The following is a 24,028-nucleotide window of genomic DNA, read 5'->3' as shown; positions in this document are numbered from 1 at the left end:
TATCTGTAAAATACAGGTTTGCAATTATCTGAAACATCATCACGATTTCCTGTATGGGAGAGCAGGTCCTTAATACAAGGACAAAGTATTTTTGCAGTGATTTGAGAGGAAGAATAAATGCCAAAGGTGTGTGAATGTGCTTTCTTATGCATCAAGACAATCTTCTCAATATGAATAAAATCCCCCAGAAATTCTCCAAAATATTATTTGTAGCAAAAGTTAAGGTAATATAATTACATGGTTTACAAAAAATAAGAACTCCTGAGAGTAACTATTTTTTTTTTCAGTAAATAGAGTAAAATTCTCATTTCTGATTTTAACTTTGGATAATCTCAGCATTTGTTCTGGCAATGTGTGTTTTTAATCTCATTTATTATTGAGCTACGGAAGAGAGTTGTGCATAACTCACACATTGCTTGAGCAGTCAAGCAGCAACAAAGTTGGGCACCAGAGAACTTGCCAAGCATGCAAGGAGTTCTATTTTCAGGTATAAACACCAAATTTATGGCAAGATACATAGAAAACTTGGTGCCAATGCCTTTACAGAATCTTAAGAGCTTTAGAAAGCGGATCCACAGGGAGGGACAGCTTTGAGCTTGTCAATTTTGCTTAAAATACCTTTTAGAGAACTGGGGACCTGCTGCAGGCTGTGGGAGCTCTGCTAACAAGTTTTGTTGTAATCAGATTTTAATTTACTGTAATCAAGGCAAGGAAGGCTCTGTTCTTAGAAAAGCATTGAGTTAAACACCTTCAAAGAGCCAAGTTTAGAAGTCAGTGTTCAAAAATACGACAGAGACAAGTGTTCTGACATTACAGTTCTTTATTTGTTTTTGAGTCCACGATCTATACAGGTATTTACAAGGCATGGAAATGGATAACAGCACAAAATACAATTGAGGTATAAGCTAAGAGCACAGTATGTCATGTTTCAATAAATATAATTCAAAATTTGTAAACTAAGTGACCAGATAGATGCATCTTGTCTACTAAAACCATATAAAATATCTGTTAAATCTCACGTGAGGTAGAGGACAGTTTTGTGTGTCATGTGATGCAACCACAGCAACGCTGACAATAAGACTGTACATCATTGGCAAAGTATTAAAAATTGTTGAATGCACTGGTCGTTTTTCACAGGCCTTTCCTATGGTTTCAGAATTGTCACTCAACCTGTTGCCTTGAGCTAACACGGACTCAGCTGTTTTGCAGCTACTTTCTGTCATTTGAGAGAATTACACTGGCATGTCAACAGCAATAAATACTTTAGAGAGTGAGGATGAAAACACAAAAAAATGTTCTGTCAATCACAGAAAGCAACGTGATGGCAACGAAATATTTCAGACCAACTTTTTATTATTTCCTAGAATTCGTTTAAATACAGTACAGCTGTGCTTTCCTTTAAGTGAGGTATCTCTTAGAAGAAAAAAAATTCAATTGATATCGTTACACTTAATTAATTTTCAAATAGCAAAATTTTATACCGTGTTTGCTGTGCTTGATGAAGTGCTTAAAACTCATTTTTCAAGCATTTTTCAACTGAGCCACTAACCCTGAAAAAAACAATTTGCTAAGTAATGGAGACACACTATAAAATCGTCGTGCAATTCGTAGGCAATAACTGCTTTCACAAAAGCTAAAAAATGACTGCATTTTTTAAATAGATATATGCAGCAAATAGAAAATTCTACAAGCTTTCTGTAAAGAAAACCAATGAACACTCACACTACAAATGTAATGAGCAAAAAGAAAACTGAAATTTGCAGCTTTCTGCTGCTTACTATCAATGGCTTAAATAAAATTACCAAAATATTGCAAGCACAGATTAATAGGTAGGAGAAATCATCTTTTGTAGACTTCACCATGTTATAGAAAACTCTGTTGTGTGGATTAATTACACGAATTAAGTGCAGAAAAAATACAAAGTTGTTATCTTTACTGACAATCAAAATATATACTCTACAAACAAGTGAAGTCCAGGAAGCTGACCACGACACCATTTCGAGGCCAACTTCCCAACTAATGCTAGGAAAGGTTTCCAAAAATTTCATAACACATTCTAGCTATCCCCTCCCCCAGTACAAAACAAGAATGTATGAATAAAACATTGTGACTTCTAAAATACAGGCCAAGACTTATTTCTTTTCAGGCCACCAGTAGCTTTATGCTCCCACCCAACTTTTCCTACATCACTAATTGCATTATGCCTTTACTATGTACAGATGGTTTTACACCTAAGCTATCAATATATTAAATATAGAATAAAATTAGTTTAAGAATGTGAAACATAACTACATTCATCTAAATACTCCAACTGAACGATATGCTTTACAAAAACTAAACCACAGACTTAAGTAAATTTGGAGATTTAGATAAAATCTCTTTCATTGAGGGACACCTGGCTACACTGTGAGTGAGGTGTTTCCAGACTGCCAAAATTACAAGAGTTTTACCCTTTAAGCTCTCATATTTTATTGATTAAAGTATACAAAGCATGTTAAACTTCTCTTTTATAAAAGTATAGGAGCAAATTAGGTATTCACCTCCGATCCTACTTATTCCAAAAGGTGCACTAGGCAACTTCCACCTCGGTGTAGGTGTTTAAGAAAGCAACTTTCAAATTATAGACAATTTTAGGGCTTTGTTCTACAGGCTTCATGTCACATCTACCTGGGAAAATTACTTCTTGCCTGAAAAGATCAGTAAGCAATGACTGAAGGCAAACCAAGTAATACATAAAATGAGCATGCTATGACTAAAAGCAAAGACCTAATGATGGATTTAGTCTCTACCATTAAGTGTGCACTTAAGTGAGGGCCCTCAAGTGTGCATTCCAAGTTCCTATGTCAGGCTGTAAAATTAACCATTCAACAGAATTAGGATAAGGTATCAAAAAAAAGGTCAACATATTTTTTTTCTAAAACTTAAGAGCATTATTTACAATTTACTAAAAAACTATCTTTCAGAAACTGTGAGCACACAAAGGTCTATGGCACATTTATGTATACATTATTACTTAAAATCAGTATAAAATTAAGTCTACACATATGAAAATTGTTTATGTTATGTCAAGAGCCTGAAAGTAGTATTTAAGAATTTTAAGAGGATTACAATAATTTAAAATGCATTCTAACTTTAGATTAACTAAATGGAATATTTACAAAGCTACTTTTAAGGTCATTTTATAATAAATGTTCCATTGGCTTTACCAGCCAGATGTTCAAAAATAATTAGGAGGCCTTATCTGCAATTGGAATTGGTGAAACTTCCTATAGCTGCTGGAGTTCTTGCAACAGTGAAAATTTTGGTACAAAGGATGGCCACCTTTTTATTGGTGCAAAGGATGGCCACAGCATTTCCAGAGCCTCCAGCAGTGACCCAAGGGCTGGCTGAGGCACAGGAACCTGGGCTGCACCAGCCCTCCAGGGCCACTGCTGAACAAGGGGAACATCTGAGCAGGACAGAACACAGACAAGACCTGAATGGAAATGGAATATTCACTATCCTACTAAGAGTAGTCCCAGCAGGGTTCCAAACATCCCACAGCCAAGCTATGTGGTGCATCAGGCACTGCAGCTGTGAGAACGAGCTGCGGCTTTACCCTGCCCCACAACCCTGAAAAGCAGCACAAAGGAACTCTCTCCATCCTTCAGCAGCAGCCAGGTGGGATTCCCCATTCCCCAGCCCATCCAACACAGGCTCTGCCAGTCCCACTGGACAGCCCCAAGCTCTGCTCCCCAGCCATCACACCTCCAGCAATCCCCCTGCCTGCTCTCCCTGTGGCTGCACAACAAAACATTCCTGGTGTTTTTAAAGCAAGAGGTGCACACACAACCAGGAACATTTAGTCAGGACCTTTCCCTCCAAACCAAGCTGCAAAGACAGGCTTTTTCCTTTTTAGTTTGATTTTTTTTTCCTTTTTTTTTTTCTTCTTTTTTTTCCCAAAGATAAAATTTGGAGATGGGAGCTGAAGAAGAGAAAAATATAATCCTGATATACTTTTCCAGCAGGGGGTGGAACTAGATGATCTTTAAGATCCCTTCCAACCCAAACCATTCTGTGATTCTCAACACTGACAAAGAAATTTTTTTTTAATATAACTTGCTTTACTTGTCAGTGTAAATATGGCACAGAGCTCATAAACAAAATTGTACAGATATTAAAAAAAATCCTTTTACTCTGTGTCATTTAATTTACCACTTCATTTCTCATTCAATTTAAAGATGTGCAATTTTATCTTTCTCTGTGATATTCAGTCTTGTTATATCACTAACAGAGAAACAAAAAAGAACAGGAGTTTTCAGATTTACTAGTTGAGGAAAAAAAAAATCAGTGTAGGCTTTTACTAGTGGTTTCATCCAAAATTAACTGAATTATTAAGAGAATATTAAACTTAAGTACCTCAAAACCAGAAACTAAAAGCACAATTTAAAATTATGTCATGAGACACTAGAATTACTAAAATATTCCTATCACTGACATGATCAGCTGACATCTGCCAGCTGTATCCAATTTTTTGGAGAGAAGTGCAAAACAATTTTTCTTTATCCAACTTTAGCCATGCATTTAACCCACTAGGAACCAGACTTCAGAAGTACTCAGACATTATATATATACATAAAACAGTAATTCTGTACAATTACACATTTCCCAATGTTATAGCTTAACAAACATGCTGTATTTTCTTAATTCATGGTAACCCTACCATGCCATTCAAATACAGAGACTATCAAAATGATTTTTCAAAGTGCCATACCTCAGAATTTTATATTTTAAGCTATGATCACAATGTCAGTTAAGGCCTGTTCTATATGATGAAAGAAAAATCCACAAGTTGGCAAGAAGCTCAAAGTGTGGAGGCTTAGGGTACTGAAGAAATTAATACATATTCCTTAATAAATATTCTTTTTCTTGAAAGCATTAATATCTGAAAAACAGTTAAGTCAAGCTTTCTCAGTTTCTAAAAGGAAAAGCCCCACCTTTAAGCCTTTTATTAATGTTTTTTCATATGTACTAGACAGAAAAAAAACAGAAGAAAGCTTGTGAATTTTTAACTTCCCAAGATTCCACTGTAATTGCAATTTTTTAAAATTCACAAATCCAAAATGAAACAAAATAACCCCAACCCCTAATGTTTTCCAGCAGAGCAAGCAAGTGCTGCCTTTAACACTCCTTAGACTGATAATGAGTTTTTAATAGACAATACTGCAAAGATCAGCTGACTTCACACAATGAAATTATGGGAAAAACTCCTGCTGGTAAATCACTTTTGATACTCAATCATCAATCAGTTGTGGCAATTTTGAGCTCTGCCTTACAGACAAAAAGCTGCCTTTAGTTTCCTCAGTTCAAGAATATTTAATTCTCACTGAAACCTAAACTATTTAAGACCTTGAAGAATTGAGGGTATTTTTAATGTACTTTTATAACTGGATGTGCAATTGATAGCAAAATAAAGATACCCACATATGTTTTAACAGACAATGTTAAAAGGTGTAGAGTCCTTAAGACTGCATTAGAAATAGACAGAAACTGGTCACTCTAAATCAAGAGTTTTCTATTTTTCATTGTTTGAGAAAAACACCAGTACAAATCAATGCAGATTTTCATTGCTAGGAAAATCTAAAAATGTCTATCTCTATTTATTTATATCTATGTATATCTTCATCTGGACCTGTCTGGGAAATAGAAATCCACAGAGAACACTTTTTCTCAGCACACAAAAATTGTTCACAATCATTAAAACCAAAACACCCTGTCTGAAGGACACAGCCATGCTTCCTCTTCCAATTCCTATTTTCCTTTCCCATTTTTTGAAGATTTCAGGATCTGTAGCTTCAATTCCTTTATCATCATCTCCAGCTTTTCCCGGGCCTCTCGTTCCTGTCTCAGTTCATCCTGGAGCTCCTGTCTATCTGCCTCTGCATGATCCAACCTCTGCCTCAACTCTGCCAGCTGTGAAACACAAGAGACACAGAGGCAGAGTCAATTTTAGCAAATATCAAAGGGTCACAGGTGGCCACTCTATACATCCAAATATTTCAATCCTCCAGAATTATGCGGTTATCAGGAATTGTGCACTTACCTGCTACACCATTAGCAAACAATGTCAATGTGCAAAGTTGCATAAACATCATACTACAATTTAAAAAATGAGAAAATCTAATTTTTAAATGCATATAAGTTGTAGCTATATGAACTGTCACACCAGACTATCAATAACATGCAGAATCTGCAGGGAAAAATTGTGGTGATGTTTGTATTGGATGTGTCACAAATCCCAGAACAAACTGCATTTTTTTCATTTCTCATGTCCTTTTCCCTTACTTGACAAAATATTACTTCCTTATTTCAAAGCCTGAATGTATTTCTAGAAGAAAAAAAAAATCAACACTGTTTTCTGATATTCCTTAGTATAAATGAAACATTCAGAAAATCTTGAACATAACCATCTGTGTGTTTATGTGTATGTGTTCAAATATAAACCTGAGTCCACACAAGTGTTTTAGTGATATAATTTGTGTTTAAACACAGAAATTAAGTATTCTTTTCTTCTTTGGAATACAGCAAGATTCAAACTTGCTAGAATGTCACCAAAACTATTTACAGTGACATCTGGAAACATCTTTTTAAGTTAAGTGGGAAAGTTACTTATTGCTTATAGTATAATACCAGCAGTTAAAACAGGGAGGAGACTGGACAGCAGATATGCTCCTCCCATTGATTCATGGGGCTATTTCTTACTAAAAGACCATCCAATTTATTTATCATTTATTATAATTTAATTCCATCTAAAAAAACCCATCTGCCTTTATAATGATAGGTATCTACCTGATGTGCTTCATCACTCAGCATCCCCCTCACTGAGAATTAAGAAGACAACTCATGAGAAGGAAAGAGCAGGAACATACAGGGTATTCCTGGTGTTCACCAAGTGCTACAGAATGTACTGAAGGGATGGCTGTGCTGGTTTTAGAGAAAGACCACATTTCATCCCCACTTCTTCAATCAGAAATACTTCAGCAGTTCATAGCCAACAACAGGCTGTTAATGCAAGTCCTGACTGCTGCACAAGTGATGCAGTGAAGTGCTGCAGTGCAACAGTGCCCACTGCCTGCATGCTGCAACACGTCCCTGGCTTTGATTTCCAGCTCTAAGGAAAGGTTCCAGGACTGGTTATTCTGCCTTACTGTGGCTGACAGGGTGAAGCAAGTATTTCAATAAAGAAGTCAAAAAAGGGGACAAGACAGTGCATATTCAGGCAGGCCTAGAAAGGAGAAGAGACTTTTCAGCAAGCTGCAAATACCAAATTCTTAATTCTGTCTAATGCACAAGGATTCCTCCCAGTCCACAGTTCTCAGACAGAAAAGGCAGCCTGGGCAACTGCTTCAAGAGCACATCAGATTAAGGCTCTTTTAAAATGCTGTATACACAGCTTGGGCAAGTTCTCTGTTCCCAAGACCTCTCTTAACTCTGGTGCTTCTTGGAACCAGAATCTAGTGCAAGATGTGATAAATGGAAAAAAATAAAAGTTCAAATTATACGTTGTGAATAGATCTAGCACAGAGGTAATAACAGAGTAAACTTTTACACAAGGAATGTACGTAGTTTTCAAAGTCTAACTTCAAAAGAAACACACAACCAATCTCCTTGGGGAACAATCCAGTTTTCACCCTCCCAAGGGAGTAAGCTGCACAAGCCCTATAAAACATGCTGTACATGATGATCTCCATAAATTAGAACATGTTGTTACTTGCACTAACAGGGCTTGTACCAGATGTTTAGTAAATCAGGCCTTAGTCAGAGAGGATTATTTCTGGCAGCAAAGGCCAGGAATCAGTGGAGTGGGATGTCATGAAATTAAATTCATGAGAAGGATTTACGATGCAAGTCTCTGCCCTACTCACCAAAAATACCAAAACCTGTCTCTCAAGTAGTGCCTGTTTCTCAGTTTGAGTCTGTCTGAACAGGAAATATACACAGTTGTGAACAAAGGACCACAGAGCTTTACTGAGCTCAAGTTTTAGGTTTTGTTCATTTTCTTTAAAATGAGCCTGTTAAGATTAGTTTTCTGTGACATGGTGCAAAATTTAAAAAAATTAATCATAACTACAGCTGATTTTTAAAAGGGGCATTCCAAGGCTCCCTTTATCATTAATTATATTTTTCCCATTGGAATAACCTCCAACATAAAGAAGCAATAGTAAAAGCTAAAATGAAAGTGAGGGAAAAAAACCAACTCCATAGGTTTTGACATATGAATCCAAGAGGCAAGAATGAGATACACCAATATGATTTTCATTTCCAAGAAAACTCTTGGCCCAATGTTTTGGTAGAGCCCAGAAGGGGCTCGTCAGATACTGCAGAAGGTTCTACCACCAAGGAACATGAGGAGCAGCAAGGTATGCTGCTAATCTGACAAAAAGAAGGTTCCAAGGTTTGGAATTTTTTTTTTTTTTACATAAAATAATAATAATTCTGTATCATGGGCAAGCCCATATACATTAAAAACAGAATTTCTTTTAAATGAGGATGTAGCAGACCTCATATTTAAGTTTAATATTTCATCAATAATATCACATGTTTCTGTAAGTTACATTCTGCCTCAGTTTCAATCAAGGAACAGGAAAATAAATATTGCTGTCCCTGACCTATTTTGGTATCTGTCTGTGGTGTCAGAACACACAGAGAAAATGAAACCTTCAGGTGGCTGAACAACAACTTCACAATTTCCTGAGACACTAAACATGTTTTGTTTGAAATAAACCTTCCCTTCTCACCTGTGCTGCATATTCAGCTTCTTTATCTTTTTCCAAATTGGAGTCACAGCTACATTTTTGCTTCATCACTTGGTCCAGTTTCTTCTCCAAGTCTCTCTGCTCAAAATAAAATTCTTCCATTCTTTGTGCATGCTCTGCTTGCAAACATTCGAGTTCTTTTTGTAAATTCTGCTGCTCTTCAGTCAGTTCCTTCATAGCTTTAGAGTTGCTTAACATTTCCACTTCCTGTAAAGAAAGATCAAAATCACATACTCCTTCCTCTTAACACCAGAAAAGTTAAAAAAATACTCAAAAGTGTTTCTGGAACCAATGAGGCAAAAAAGACCATTTGTAACTACCAATAACAACAGCCTGATAATGGTATTTATCTACTTATCAATGGCAGCATGCAATTCTGTACCATGCTTCTAATTTTTAAGAAATTACTTCTACTTCCAAGTACAGGGAGCTTTCAGAAAAAAATTTGCATTTTCAGCAGTGAACCTCAGGTAGCAGAAGCACTGATTTACTAAAATATAATTTGAAGACGCAAGAGGTGTAGCACCATAAAACAAAATGAAGTGTTTGATTTCTTTGTCCACTGACATTTTGATATTTTTAAACCTGTAGTTTTTTTAAACTTATCTATAAGCTTTACCTCCAACAGCAGAACAAGTTTAAAGCAGTAGCTCTAGGTCCCTATCTGAGCTCCTGGATTCTGAGATTAACATTTAAATTAAAATAAAATAAATTAAAATATTAGGTCTGTTCCATGGATACAAGAAGCAAAGACAGTATTTAACTGAATTCAGAAAACAGAAATGCCACAAATGAACACCAGCATCTAAAATAATCCATTATTAAAGAAAAGACTAAAAATAAAATCCCTAAAAGCACAGCTTAGCAAATGGGAATAGGAAAGTGGTGTTCTTTTTTATACAGGGCAGTGATAAGACCATTCCTTAGAATACTGATGTCTGCACCTTCAAAAACCTGAAAACTGAGAAATTTTAGAGCATACAGCAAAAGCAGGAGCTCCTTGGACCCAGCAGCTGCAACTTGAAGAGACATCACTTATTAAAAGGCTCAAAATCCATGAGCATAAGGGATATTGAAGATTTGGTGTCTGGATTTAAGCTGAGGAGAAGATGATCTGTGTGCTCTGGTGTTTCTAAATGATGCAGTTTGGGATGCTGACTGTGGAGCCAGCAAGCCCACAGCAGCTCCCTGCTGCCCAGGGGGAAATGCACTCAGACTGCCACGGTACCATTTGGAGCTGCTGCTTCCTCCGCAGAATGGTGTTCAGCTTCTCCTGCTGCTTGATGTAGGTTTTCATGACTTCTTCCATGATCCTTCCCTTGTCATCCTCACAGCTGATGTCCTTCATGAGCGTGGGGGACAAGGTTCGTGCATCCACACCTCCCTCAGCACGGCCAGAGTCCCTGGTGATTTTGGAAGAAACGCGCTCAGGCTTTGCACCTCTCGCGGAACGAGTCGACACGGGAGGATCTACACAGGAAAAGACAGAGAACAACAATCACAGAAAGCTCAAATTCCAGAAAAAAATGCAAAGAAAACTGAGATTACAAAAAGGAGGAGGGAATTTTTGGAAACCTGAAGTGACATCACGAAATTCTAGCTCAGTGTAAAGCTCTCCAGAATTCCATGGTACAAAAATCAAAGCCTTCAATGTAATTTTCACTACTCACCTAAACGTTTATTTGGCTGCTCCACCCCAGTCTTCAAGTCAATTTTTTCCTGTTCTTCAAGAGAAAGCTCTGGATAGGAGGCAGGTTTTTTGTGCTTTCCACTACTGAGCTTCTTCTCTGACTGCCCAGGTGAGGATTTATTAACTTCTGAAGCTTTTACTGATGTTTTTGCAACATCCTTATACTGAGATGCAAGAGACACATTCGGGGCAACCACTTTATCACACATATACAGGTAGTAACTGAAAAAACAGCAGAAGAGTAAAATTCATAGTGAAAGACATAATAAATGATGGCTGGTTGAGAGCAGTAAGTTTAATTTAACACGAGTTCAAACTGTGAAAGCATCAATGAAAAATAAGCACATAGTTTTTTAGATTTTTCCTATGCAAATGGAAAGCCTAACAACCCACTTAATCTCTACTGAGTAGATTACCTAGATGAGGTTTTGAGCCTATAAAACAAGTAGATTTTTCAAATATGGCTAATTTAAAAAAATTACAGTAAATCATATGAAGGCTTCATTTAAATGCAAACAGTGAAATTAGAATGCCACTGAATCCAGAGTCTCCAGCATTTTCATAATTCTTGTATTATGAGGATGGGAGATGATCAGTGAAGTGGGAATGAGCACCTCACTTAAGTAACAAAGCTGTGTTCTGACAGTCCTGGGGTGTTGTGATGAGCTCTCTGTGTGTGGAGACACAAGGCTTGACTCCATTTTTCTCAGAAGGCTTATTTATTATGTTATATATTATATTAAAATACTACATAAAAACTATACTAAAAGAACAGAGAGAAAAGAAAGATCAGAAGGCTACAAAGAACAAGAATAGAATGCATAACAAAAATCCTGTGACTGCTCACAACCTTGGCACAGGTGGCTGTGATTGGCCATCAATGGAAAACAATCCACATGGACCAATGGAAGATGCACCTGCTGCATTCCACAGCAGCAGATAGTTATTGTTTACATTTCTTTCCTGAGGCGCCTAGCTCCTCAGGAGGGAAAAAATCCTAGGAAAGGATTTTTAATAAAATATCATAGCTACACTGGGGGACATCTGAGACCAATGCTGGACCTTCCTTCCCAGGTACACTGAGCTGCCCATTCGGATTTTCACAGCTCCTGAACTCCCGGGAGCATCCCTGTGTCCCAACTTCACCTCAGCCTAGTACAGAGGGAAGAGAGCCCCAGGTGTGTTCAGGTCAGTGCCAAGATCATCAGTGCCACTGGAGTTGCAACTGATGTCTTCAACACTTCCCTTTCTCCAGGTTCTGAAGGAAGGCACTGGCAGAACAGAACATCAGGGCCCATCACAGAAGTTCCTCCACTCCCTTCTTTGCGTGGGAACCAGTGTGATGTGCGTGCACCAAAAAGGGTCTGCTCTGACCCAAATTCAGGACCTGTGCAACCACAGGGGGTGAGGGCAAGAGGAGTATCAAGAAAAACCATTTCCCTCACTGCTGCAGGTGACAAACTGGATAAGGAGTCAAGGAAATGCACTTGGTTCTAAAACCAGGAAACCAGCCCACAGATAATTCAGCTGCAGCCCTGTTCCACTGTGGAAGAAAGCCTTCAGACATCTCTTGGAAGTCTTTTCTGAAAGGAAATTAAGTTGTCCTCATGGTAAATAGGCCCTGTGCAGCTTTCCATATGTATGCATTGTATTACAATATGAAAGATCAAAAGTTACCTCTGTCATTTCTACTAAGAAAGGGGAAATTTTAATTACATTTCAATTGTATTGCCTGCTGAAGAACAACCACAGGACACAGCTTGAGTCCTATAACAAGAAACACTCATAAGCAGTTCATTAGTTTTTCCACTAAGAAATACATAAAAATTTAGGGTTAAATAATTCCTGTGTCATACCTTAAGAGTATTCCTAACAGTTCAGGTTGCAAATACATTTTTTTTCAGTTTGAATTATCCCTAAATAGTCAAAAGTATTTAATACTTGTCAGTGCTTATAGTTCTACATAGGAAACTCAGTTACCTGGGGTGGAAAAAGGAAGGTGGTTGAGGATCAGTTTCTGCTTCTTGCTTTATAACTGGATACCACTGTGGTAATTCCAGGTTCTGCTGTGGCTCTGCCTAAAGGAAAGAAAATAAATTGGTAATTGGAATATGGATACAGGTTATTTACATTTCATAAACACTCCTCAGAGAAATGGCATTTACACCATTTAATACAGGAACACCAGAGAAACTGGAGCACTGGGAAATGGGGTGTCTTTGGCAAAGATGCAGGGTGATGCAAGCCACAGAATTCTTTGATCTCCAATTTACCACTGTGGGCAAAAGAGCAATGAAATTTAAGGAAAACGTCTTTACAGACCTATCTAAAAGCTCTGCTGAGTTTCCAAAATTCTTCTAAACAAGTTTGGGAGAAACAGAAAGCAGAAACCAGGATTCCCAAAAGGTTGGAGGAGCCTTTTGTAATAATGTGTCTATATAAAGTAAGCACCTGCCAGATACTTTATTTCAAAATTAAATGGAACAGCGTGCTGGTGTTCCAGGGACAGAACTTTCTTCAGTCATCACAAATTTTTATTACATAGTAGGCAATACTGCTCCCAGTAGCATGAAAATGCCATTCCCTTTGCAGTAACAAACAAAATTTACCCAGGTGCATCAGAATATATAATCTTAAAAACTTCTGTGTATTTTGCAGTTGGAAAGCAATTCTTGTTCTGTGTCTCAAGAAATGTTTTTGAACTACTCTTTACTCAAAATTCCTGGTGATACTCTGAGCTCCCCTGCAAAATTGCTCTTAATTTCAAGTGCAAGGTGTCTCACCATAATATATTTACAATATTCTCATAGCTCAGAAATGGATTGATAAGTTCACTGTATTGGAACAGCCTTGGGACATGGGGTTTTGGGTAGGGTGTGGTTGGCTGACCCCAGGCCAAGCACCCACAGAGCTGCTCCCTCAGCACCATCCCCAGCCATGGAAGGGAAAAGAGCAAGAAAGCTCCTGGATGAAGATAAAGCTGGTTTAAGAGGTGAAGGAAAGAGAAAAACACAAGTGAAGCAAAGGGCATGTCCCTCCCTGAGACAACTGCCCAGCCACCCTCAAACAGCTCCACTTGGATGCCAAACCCTCTTTCTTCTCCTTCTATCCCAGGTTTTATTGCAGTAGCCAGAACATTGGCATGTTAGCCACAGTTTTGGCCACAAATCCAAAGCCCAGCACCAGAGAGGCTGCTACAAAGTAAGTCAACATCATTCCAGCCAGACCCAGTACCTCTGACAAGCTGCCCAATTAAAAAACACCCCATAAAGCTAAAAAAGTTACATAATCCTGTATTGAAACCTTTATGTAGTGTTCTAATAGCTTCACAACTTCTTATGTGCTGCATTATCAGAAAAGTTTGTATTTACACACCCTGGAATAAACCTTTAGAGAACCTTTTGATCCCTGGCAGTGACCTGAGCCATGGTCTGCACAATCCAACAACCCTGACCCTGGCAGGGAGCAAACCCCACCTGCCCCATCCTGACCCAAACTCCCACCCCAGGAAACTCAGCTCTCACAAAGAAACTGGAATTCAACTCCACCCCTGCAGCTCCTCAAATCGCTTCCAACACAGAGAGAAAGGAGGGAGGGCACAAGGAAGAGAGGCTCTGGAGTTGTAAATTCATAAAAAGGCTTTAAATAAAAAAGATTTGAGGAATCTCTAGAAAAACGGCCTCATCCTGACACTTGCCAAGTTTTTTCTACTTACTCAGATCATTTCAATAATTTAAATAATCACATATAATCTACTTATACTGCAGCTAGTATGCAGCGATCTGATTTTAGATCACATCTGTCCATATTTCAGGACTCACATTTTAACATGCTTATATATTTTAACATGCTTATATATTTACATATGAAATTATCAGGTCATCTCTATTTTCAAATTACTAGGTCAGATTTTTGCTTTTTCTTTTCTTTTTTACCTATTTTAAGTGGAAACTGAATTTACTGCCTACCCGTTAGTGTGAATCTTGCAAATGCATCTCATAGCATGCAATCAAATTTTTATTTAGGGAAGAAAATGAAATGTTACCATAAATAAACGAAGTCTTTTTCTAACAGGATTCTTCCCTCACCGTTCAGGTAAATGAAATAAGGCATCTATTTTTATATATATATATATATATGTCTATTTCATTACCCAACAATCTGCTTATTTTAGATGCTCTTAAGTAATTCTATAAACACAGTAAGTTGAATTGAATTACTTCTACTCAAACTGTTAAAAAGGGTTACATGAAAAATTACATGTTTTTCTTCAAGGCTAGTTGGGCAAAGCTGTTCTTTAAGGAAAAAAAATATATAGGTAAGTAATGGTTTCAGTGTAATCATAAAGCCAGTAGTTTTAGTAGAGATTGGATTTATAAAACCCCCACCCTGTGAGATTTCCCCCACACACTGTGACCAGCTCAAGGAATCAGCCTGAGAAGCAAGGCAAAGTTTTAGTGCAGAGATGATGAGAAACTGTCGCAAAGTCAAAGGGAACAAGGATCTGTCAGTGCAGGAATCAGCAGAGACTCGGTGACAGCTGTTCCATGAAGAGCAGGTGCATGTTGCACTGCAGCCTAGAACTCCACAGAAAATTGTGACAATCAAGCACGCAGCTTACAGCTTTCTTGTTAGCACAAAGAACAGAAAGGAATTAATCTCAAGAGTACTTTGCTCTTAAAATATTGAAACAAAAGTGTATTTGCACTGTGGGGTGAATAAACTCAGAGTGAAATGCTAAGGAGAAAGGCAAAGCTTGGCATCCAGGATGCTCCACAGACTATGGGATTTAATTAATTCATTATTACTGGATGGGGAAAGACCTAGCCAAGGGCAACTGTTCTTCGTGGGTCCTCCAAGACAACCACAAAGGATGTGTCAGCATTTCTGACTACTGACTCAGCAAAGGTGGTGAGGAGGTGACAGAACAGCAAACAGAACATCCTGCAAATAAATTCCCCTAGGAGTGTAAGGAAAGGGAATGTCTACGTGTTGTACCTGATACCTCTCCCACAACACAGAAATGAGGAAAAGAAGTTGTGGCTGCTCCATCCCTGGAGCTGTTCAAGGTCAGGCTGGATGGAGCTGTGAGCAATCTGGTCTGGGGGAAGGTGTCCCTGTCCAGGCCAGGGGGGTGGAATGAGATGATCTCTAAGGTCCCTTCTAACCTAAACCATTCTGTGATTCTATGAAAAGACAACTGAAGCAGCCTAAGCTCCCCCAGGACAAGGAAAGGGAAACTGTAGTCCAGCACTGCCCTCTTAAACTTTTTTTACTCTTTTCTACTTCCCAGATGAATATCCACAGAACAAAAAAAAAAAAACCCCAAAACCTCCCCCACCATTGATTTTGCTCAGGTTTCCACAGCTTCTGACTCTGGTTTCACACATTGCTTTGCAAGAAAGAGCTACACAGGTCTGCAACAGAAGACTGCAGAAAGTTTTACAATTTCATTTGCATCAGTCCAGTCCAAATTAGTGCCACTGTTCATTTCAGCTGGGTTTTTTTCATCTTTGCAGATGAAACTGAAACATCTCATTATCTGAAATCTGCTGCTGTGGGCAGAAAAGCAGCACTTATAGGTGTGAACATGGAAGAATATTTCCACTGATGCATCCGCCATGCTGTAGTTCATCTCTTACACTGGCATTGCAAGAATAAACACTGACATGTCTTTATCAGTTGAAAAGCAAAGTCTCTTTGCTAGGAGACTGCATCTTCAAATAATTCAGCATGTGGAAGCATGCCATACTGCAGATTTCCATGGGAATCTGCTGGTAAAATCTCTTCCTGCAGACTGGCACCACTGTAACAATACCTGTTACTACAGTCAGCCTTCCTGCAACACCAACTTTTCAGAAATTTGTGCTGAAAGGTGTCAGCTCACAGCACCCCTTTTTGGGCTCAACCATCTGTGCTGCTCTTGCTGCTATTTTGAAATCCACACCACAAAACATCCAACAGGCAACATGGATTTATCAAACCAGCAGCCATCAAACAGACATAGAAACACTGAATACACTGAAAAGAAACTGTCATGGGGCAGAAACCATTAAAAGCCTATTAAAGTTTATACCCCAAAATTGTGTTTTCTATGAATGGGAACACCTATGATATTAATGTTTCTTTGCTGCTTGTCCTATTATTTAAAGTAGAAGCTCTCCAAGGGACAAAAAAGCTCTGTATTTTGGAACCACAGCGCAGACTTGCAGCAGTATTTTAGGAAAAAATAAGATGTCTATTATTAACTATTGTCAAGATACCGGCCCACAGCTCATTACTTGGGCTGCTTAAAACCCCCTCTTTTTGGCATATTTCACTGCACAAGTGGTTTAAACAGAAAGCTCTTGCTGAACAAGCAGACTTTGGGCTTCTAAATAGCCATTTAGCAAAGCACCACTACCCTGCACACAAGTCATGAGATGGGTGGCCAGCAAGCCAGGTTGCCATCCAGCCCACGTGTGCATGCTGGAGTACAAATAACAAATGAAGAATTCATTTGTAATACTTGATTTTTCAAGCTCCTTTCTGCTTTGCTCAGCTGCTGCAGCACACGCTGCATAAAATCTACTCAAAGGTCAAATGGGAGAATGAAAATTTTCATAATAGCCTGAGTTTTCCAGAGTCTGTATACCTTAGGACAGAACAAGAACCAACAAAGCCAAGCCAGCTTGAATGGTTACTTGCAGCCCAAAGAGGAAAGAAATTACCACCCCTCTTAATGAGAAATGTTATTTCCATGGTGAAGCTCTCACAAATTTAACTTAGGTTTGATGTGACAAGTATTCCCACTAAGAAAAGCCAAGTAATGTGCTTCTAAAACAAGTATTTACATGTGAGCAGAAAGAGATCTGGGAATTTTACACCAGGTGAACTTACTTTGGACCGAGTTCTCTTCTGATTTTTCTCGCTGAATTTCTCCTTCATTTCCTCCAAGAGATGCTTCAGCTCTCTCTCCTCTGACGTGCCCAGGTATTTTTGGTTAATGTGCAGGTAGCAGTGCCACTTGGCCGACTCAAACCCCCAGTGGCAGGTCCTCTTGTCCGGGGATCTGTGTGAATGCATCACGAAGGTCTGGGGTGAGAACATCCCGTAGCATTCCAAGCACTGGATGCACGGGTCGTCCGGGGCAAGGTAGAACTGAGGTGCAAACAACCCCTGGCACTTGCCCAGGCACTCATGCTCTACTTCGAAGGCACTGCCAGTCTCTTTCAGCTGGGCCAAGGTGTTCTTACCAGGGAGGAAACTGCCACTTTGGGGAAAAGTGCGAGGGCGCAGTAAAGCGTTGCATAGTCTCTGAGCGTCCGTCAGCGTGATGAGCCCACAGGACGGCGCGTTGAACGGAAGAATTCCCAAAACCTTCAGAATGTGAAGCTGGTCAGAAGTGCACCTTGAGCAGTAGATATAGAGCTCGTCACACACCGTGTTGATCTGCTGCAAGGAGAAGTCTCGGAGAACCGAATTCAACACTTGAGGCAGGCAAAGTCTTTTTTCTCCTCCGACTTTAAAACAAGAGATGGATTCCCCCTCCAGCAGGGTCTGCGTGAGTTCCGTGGAGCTGTCTGGGGGGATGAGCAGCGGACCAGAGAGGATTTGTGGTGATGGGAGAGGCAGGAAGACAGTGGGTGACATACTTTCCTGGGAATACCGAGCTGAAAAAGCTGCAGGTCCACCCAGTGAACTCTGGCTGCTTAGGTGGAACTGTGCCAACGTGTGTTTCAAACCTGGATTTAAACTCAAAGGCTCAGATAGTGAAGCGCTGTTTGGCTTGGTGGTTTCCCCATCAGCCTCCACCGGAGTTTCATCATAATCATCCAGGTTTTCCTTCTTTATTGTTGGCAATTTATTTATTACTACCTGTACTTTGTTATTTACATGCATTTCTGTCATTGCTTTTTTCAGTGGAGGACTCCCATCCTCTTGGATCCTGCTCCTTTTTTGGTCTGAAACCAGACCTAGAGGGAAGTTTATCTGTGGGCTTTCCATTGCTAAACACTGAGCTTTAATTAAGCCAGTCCTGAATGTGCATTTTCTTGCTTTTTCATATAAAAAAATAGTTTCATGTGATCTTGGATTACCTCAGGTACACCAAGCTGCACACTCCTTTCACTAAAACATTACTTCTTCAGCATCCAACAGTAAAAACTGTAACCCATTTTGCATGTAATACCACAAAATTACTAATGGAGAGGTTACACTATTTTCTTAGTTATTTGTTCAAATTTATAATATAAAAACCCCAATGCAATATGTGTACAAAAGGTTTTCTTCATACCCTAGCCACTACTTTACACAGTAGTCTTGTCCAGCAATTTAGTAAAAAACGATGCGCTGATGCGTGTTCATCCTCAATCGTTTTTTTTCCTTTAAAAAATATACTGTCTTTTCAAATAAGTCTCTATTTAAATATTAAAATAGAAAAATGGGCTCAGTTAGAAGCACGTCAATCTTAACGAAACTGATCCAAAACGTAGTTTAAGTTGTGTGAAAATTTTATTCAGCACTTTCAGCTCCCAGAGATCAAACACAATCTTAAGGGCTTGCTTTATTGTGCTGCCAGCTTTATGATTTCACCACCACCACCGTGACAGCTACTATGGCAGCTCACAAATAAATCCTGAAATTAAAGGCTGATCCAGATCGACGGCAAAAACGAAACGTCCCTAGAGAGTCACCTTTCGCCCAGATGTCACTGGCGTGTGTCAGAATCTTCCCAGCCCAAGTTATTAGTAATAGAGGTGAGATCCAGGCCATGGGCTGAATGCATGCCGTGTGCTAGCACAGGGTTCTGCCCGTCCTTCCTGATAACCTGTGAAAGAGAGAGAGGCTCAAGCAATCTCAGGGTTTGTTCTGTACCTAAAGGGGCTTCAAGACAGCTGGAGAGGGACTTCTGACAAGGGCAAAAGCGTGACAGGAGTCACAGGACAAGTGGGAATGGCTTTAAACTGAGAGAGGGAAGGTTTTGATTTGATAGAAGGAAGAAATTATTCTCTGTAATAGCAGCAGTGAGGTACTGGCACAGGTTGCCCAGGGAAGTTGTGGCTGCCCCATCCCTGGAAGTGTCATAGGCCAGGTTGGACAGGGCTTGGAGCAGCCTGGGATAGTGGAAGGCGTTCCTGCCCATGGCAGGGGTTGGAATGAGATGGGCTTTAAGGCCCCCTGCCACCCAAACCATCCGGGATTCCCTGCCAGAGGCAGGGCGCGTTTCCCAGTAACTCGCGGAGCACCGGGACAAGCCCCGACCGACGGGCGATACCGGCGGGGGAGGGGGCGGTCCGGAGCGGCTCTCCCGGCGTGCACGCCCGAAAGGACGGGCGCTCGGCGGGCCGGGCAGCGGCCCCCCCATCCCGGGCACCGACCCCTCGCCCCGCAGCCCCTCCCGGGACGCCGCACGCCGCCGCTCCCTCCCGCGCCGTGACTCACCCCGGCGCCGCCGGCACCGCTCCGGGCACGGCTCAGCCCTTCCCCCTCCCGCCGCCGGGCTCGCCCCTCCGCCCTGCCCGGCTCCCCGCTGTCCCCAGCCGTACGGCGCCGCTCCGCCGCCCCCGTGTCCCTGGCCCCCTCCCATCCCCGGTACCCCGCTCTCGCTCTCCCCGCCGCCCCCGCGCCGCCTCTCCGCAGCCGCCGCTCCCTCCCATCCCCCGGCGGGCGCTCCCGCCCTTCCCCCACGGCTCCGCCGCCCCGCTCCCCGCCGTTCCCAGTAAGTTCCCCGGCTGCTCACCCGGCGCCGCGGGGGCTCCGGCGGCCGCGGGGAGCGGAACAGGCGCCGCGCTCGCGCCGCCCACCCGTGACCTCACTGCGGAGACCGAGACGCTGGAGGTATTTCACCCACCCCTTTGCAGATATATATATATATATATAAAATATACGTTTAAAAGTGAATGTACATGGAAAAGTGTTGTTTCTGCCCGGCTTCCCCTCAGCCCGCCCGGTCAGACCCTGCCCCGCGCCGCCCTGTCGCCGTTCCCCCGTCGGCGGCCGTGAGGGGCCGGCTGAGGGACGGGGACGCAGCAGCAGCTGGGGCGGGGGACGGAGAGCGGCCATGGCTGAAGGGGAAAAGCCTGGCGGGAGGAGGGCCAGGCGCTGTCGGGGAGCTGTCGTGTCGCTCGCCTGAGGCGCGACGGCGGCGGCGGGCAGAGGCGGCCAGAGAGGGGCTGTCCGTGACTGTCCCTCAGTGACTGTCCCAGGAGAGGCTCCCGCAAAGAGGATCCCTCACTGGCTGTCCCTCAGAGAAGGTCCCTCAGTGACTGTCCCGCGGAGAGGGCCCCGCAAAGAGGATCCCTCACTGGCTGTCCCTCAGAGAAGGTCGCTCAGTGAGAGTCCCTGAGTGACTGTCCCTCCAAGAGCGTCCCTCGGCAAGGGTCTCACAGTGACTGTCCCCCAGCGAGGGTCCCCACGAGGGAGGGCAGTGGCCTGGCACCCCGCTGCTGGGGACTGGGAAGGCGGGTCAGTGTGAGGGTGCCTGTCCCCGAAGCAGTGTCACAGACCGCTCCCTCCAGCCACGGGCTCGCAGGATGAGATGTTTTTGGGAAGCGAAATGATCAAACCGCGGAGGGGAGGAGAAGATGCTCTTCGGGGACAGCTTAGTCGCTGTGCAACTCGTTCGTGTATTACAAGTTTCTTCTGCCTGCAAGAAGCCCAAAGCTTTTCAGTTTACATCTCTGTGAAGACAGCGCTTCTGCTGGGATTACGGCGCAATCCAATTTGCCGTTTCCTTTCATCCCACACAGTTACATATTTTGATGCGAGTACAAAAGCACGGCACATGAAAATGGGGCAGCTGTACAAGCACCAGGCACCGCTTAGCACCGGGCAGCGCTGCCCGCGGCCGCCGGGATCCCTAATTCCGTCCCAGGAGGATTATGGCACGGCCACAGAACGCTGCTGATCTGCTGGGAGAGGCTTTTGGTGCTCTTTAATCCTTGATTTCGCACCTTTGATATGCTCAGGTTTCCTCCGGGCTGGCTCGCTGATGGAGAGGCCCATGAGCATCACTGCAAAGCTGCTTCAGGAGTCGCCTCTTAGCTCGCACTTAAACCACCTCATCAGTTGCACTATCTGCAACAATATCTACAATATCTTTCGATCTGAGTGATCTTTAAGACCTCTTCCAACCCAAATCACTAGGGTTTAATAGAAAAGCAAACATTTTTGCAAAGAATACTAACACCCACTACTTATTTATTAAGCAGATATAAGGGCTGCTTAAAAGCCACAATATGGCAGCATTAAACAAGATTTCTGAATCCACCAGCTTTTGGAGCTGATTCTGAAAGATATCAACCTATGAGTGAATTGTCTAGACATTACAGACATTCCTGTCTGCTTCACCCTCTTGGACTTTATTACCTGATTAAAAAAAAAAAAAAGTCTCTTCAAATACCAATCAGTGAAATGCATTATGTCATAATCCCTTTCGAATTTACTGAAGAAAATGTAACATCTAACATTGGAGCTGGACTGATCAGTGTCTGTGAGGAAGGCAACATATGTAGGCAGGTATTCCATCTTTTATTAGACCTCTTGATGACATGGAACATTAGGATTCAGTAGCATTGTTTAATTTGTTCTTTTTTTTTTTTTTTTTTTTTTTTCAGGTTCTGCAGCAGAAATGTTCCATTTCAGGTTACAAATCTTGGTAACTATTGTGCTGTAATGATAGTGTTGCTATAGAGCTACAATAATCAGGCGATGGAATACAAAGTTTGTAGGTAGAGAATTGTCTAAAAAAAGGTGTTAGCTCTGCCTACAGCTTCTACTGTGGACTGTGAAAAGCAGTTCTGAAGACACTGCGCAGCTAAAACGTGAGTTACAGACCTTTGCAAGTGGCAATAAAGTGCATTAATAGCACAGGAGGAATCTTGCTTTGATTAATAAAGTGTCTGAATTTTCAAGAAGTGCTGAGGCTCTAGGGAAGCTCACAAACTTCCCTGATACACAGTCCCTGAAGATACACAATTTAACTACAAACTATGCCCTGGAGAGCACAATTTAACTGTGAACAAAGATGCACATTTTCTTCTCTGATGAGATTACACTGTGCTTTTTAAAGAAAAAAAAATCACTTTGGAAGTCATGTTTAATAGTAAGTTGTAACAGTTCAGATTTAGCTAATCTGTCATGGGAGGTTTCACTCTTGTAAAATAGATATCCTATTACAGGTTGTGTTTTAAGCACAAAAAGTTGATAGATTTTGCAAACACCACATCCTGCAGGACAAGTCACAGTGGGGACAGTGCACAAAACACTCCTGAAGGACTTGAGCTATTCCTCTGATGTAAGAGGAGTATAAGCCCAGACACTTTACTCATCCTTAGCAGTCCAATGTGGACACAAGAGATTCCTGGTTCTATTTATGCCTGAAAAAGCCACCTCCCACCAAAGCTGCACAGACCTGGGATATAGATGCTGCTCTGCCTTCAATTATTGGTGATTAAATGGTAAGAGTCCACCTTTCAAGTATTCAGTCCAGATCCCTTTATTATAAGCAGGAAAAAAAAATTAAAATAAACCCATGGGGGATCTCTTTGACAAAAAAAAAAGCGAGCTATGGTAAAATCTGTTTCTTCTCAAAGGGGCTCCAATGCCTACCTTCTCTCTTCCCAGGCAAACATCATTATTCTGTGCTCAGTTGCAGACACCTCTGTTGCTTCAACGCCTTACACCATCCACGCTGAAGCGAGGACGCTTGCTTAGCACTTACCAAGCGTATGTATGGATTATCCAAGCTATTAGCTTCCTCCATAGAGTGCCTCAGCATAAACAATTGCTCAGACTGAGGCGAGAGCAGCTGGGCACCCAACTGAACAGAGAGAGGGAGGTGCGTGGGGGGAGGTTAAGCATGTAAGATATGCAGCCATCTGCAGCGCTCGCCAGGATTGCCGACGCACAGCCGTGCTAACCGGCAAGACAAAAATCTCTTTTAAAAGATGCTGAAATACAGAAATTAAACCACTGCATCTGTGGCGGGGTATGAGCTAAGTGCCATCACCCTCTGTGTCAGAAATCTGAGAATGCAGGGGAGGAGTTGAAGAAACAAAGAAATAAATCATGCAGAAGTAAGTGCAGCAGACGAGAGCGAGAGCGTTGCTCTGAACTCCAAATCCCAGCTCCGGCAGCTGAGATGACGTTGTACAAGTTCCAGCTGAAAGAGCCCTTGGACGAGCAGGCTAAAGTAGCATTTTGTATTTTCCTTTAAGATTTCTGTCTCTGTGCAGAGGACTGATGCCTCACTGCTTTTGCCTCATCACTGGTGTTGGAAGGAAAGACAGAACCTACAAGGATGGTATTATTCCAAAGGGCAAGATGAGCATGAGGCTGGGAGTGATGCTGGAGCACAACCTGCATTCTCAGACACGTTTAGTAAATGCAGGGTGAGAAAGGCATTTCTTGGGTTGCTGTGGCCCATCCCAGTGCAATTTTCTATAAGAAATGAAAATATTAGAACAAGGCTCCCATGGGATATGGATAGTTTAAAAGGGTCAGATGATGATCCCAAGACCAGCATTTCACAGTATTTCTCTGAGATTTTAACACACAGGGG

At 41.6% G+C, this 24,028-nt stretch overlaps 1 protein-coding gene across 2 annotated transcripts; it reads right to left on the bottom strand.

Moving 5' to 3' along the window:
• Positions 1–805: 805 nt before the first annotated feature.
• Positions 806–20,298, bottom strand: SKIL (SKI like proto-oncogene). Of its 2 annotated transcripts, XM_041405887.1 has the most exons (8): positions 20,207–20,298; positions 19,161–19,294; positions 17,365–18,047; positions 12,466–12,563; positions 10,466–10,707; positions 10,024–10,265; positions 8,778–9,002; positions 806–5,952 (listed from the first exon to the last, which is right to left on the bottom strand). In XM_041405887.1, exons 2-8 carry the CDS (start codon positions 19,237–19,239, stop codon positions 5,791–5,793), a joined length of 1,731 nt encoding a protein of 576 aa, XP_041261821.1. In that variant the 5' UTR covers positions 19,240–19,294; positions 20,207–20,298; the 3' UTR covers positions 806–5,790. The 2 variants fall into 2 exon arrangements, with proteins under 2 accessions (XP_041261821.1, XP_041261820.1); XM_041405886.1 differs by lacking the exon at positions 20,207–20,298 and having other exon boundaries at positions 17,365–19,289.
• Between the last annotated feature and the right edge of the window lie 3,730 nt (positions 20,299–24,028).

The sequence above is a fragment of the Onychostruthus taczanowskii genome, unplaced genomic scaffold, assembly GCF_017590055.1.
Source record: "Onychostruthus taczanowskii isolate IOZ18803 unplaced genomic scaffold, ASM1759005v1 scaffold24, whole genome shotgun sequence".
Classification (NCBI taxonomy): domain Eukaryota; kingdom Metazoa; phylum Chordata; class Aves; order Passeriformes; family Passeridae; genus Onychostruthus; species Onychostruthus taczanowskii.
The sequence above is the reverse complement of the archived record's forward strand: the minus strand, read 5'-3'. Positions and strand labels throughout refer to the sequence as shown.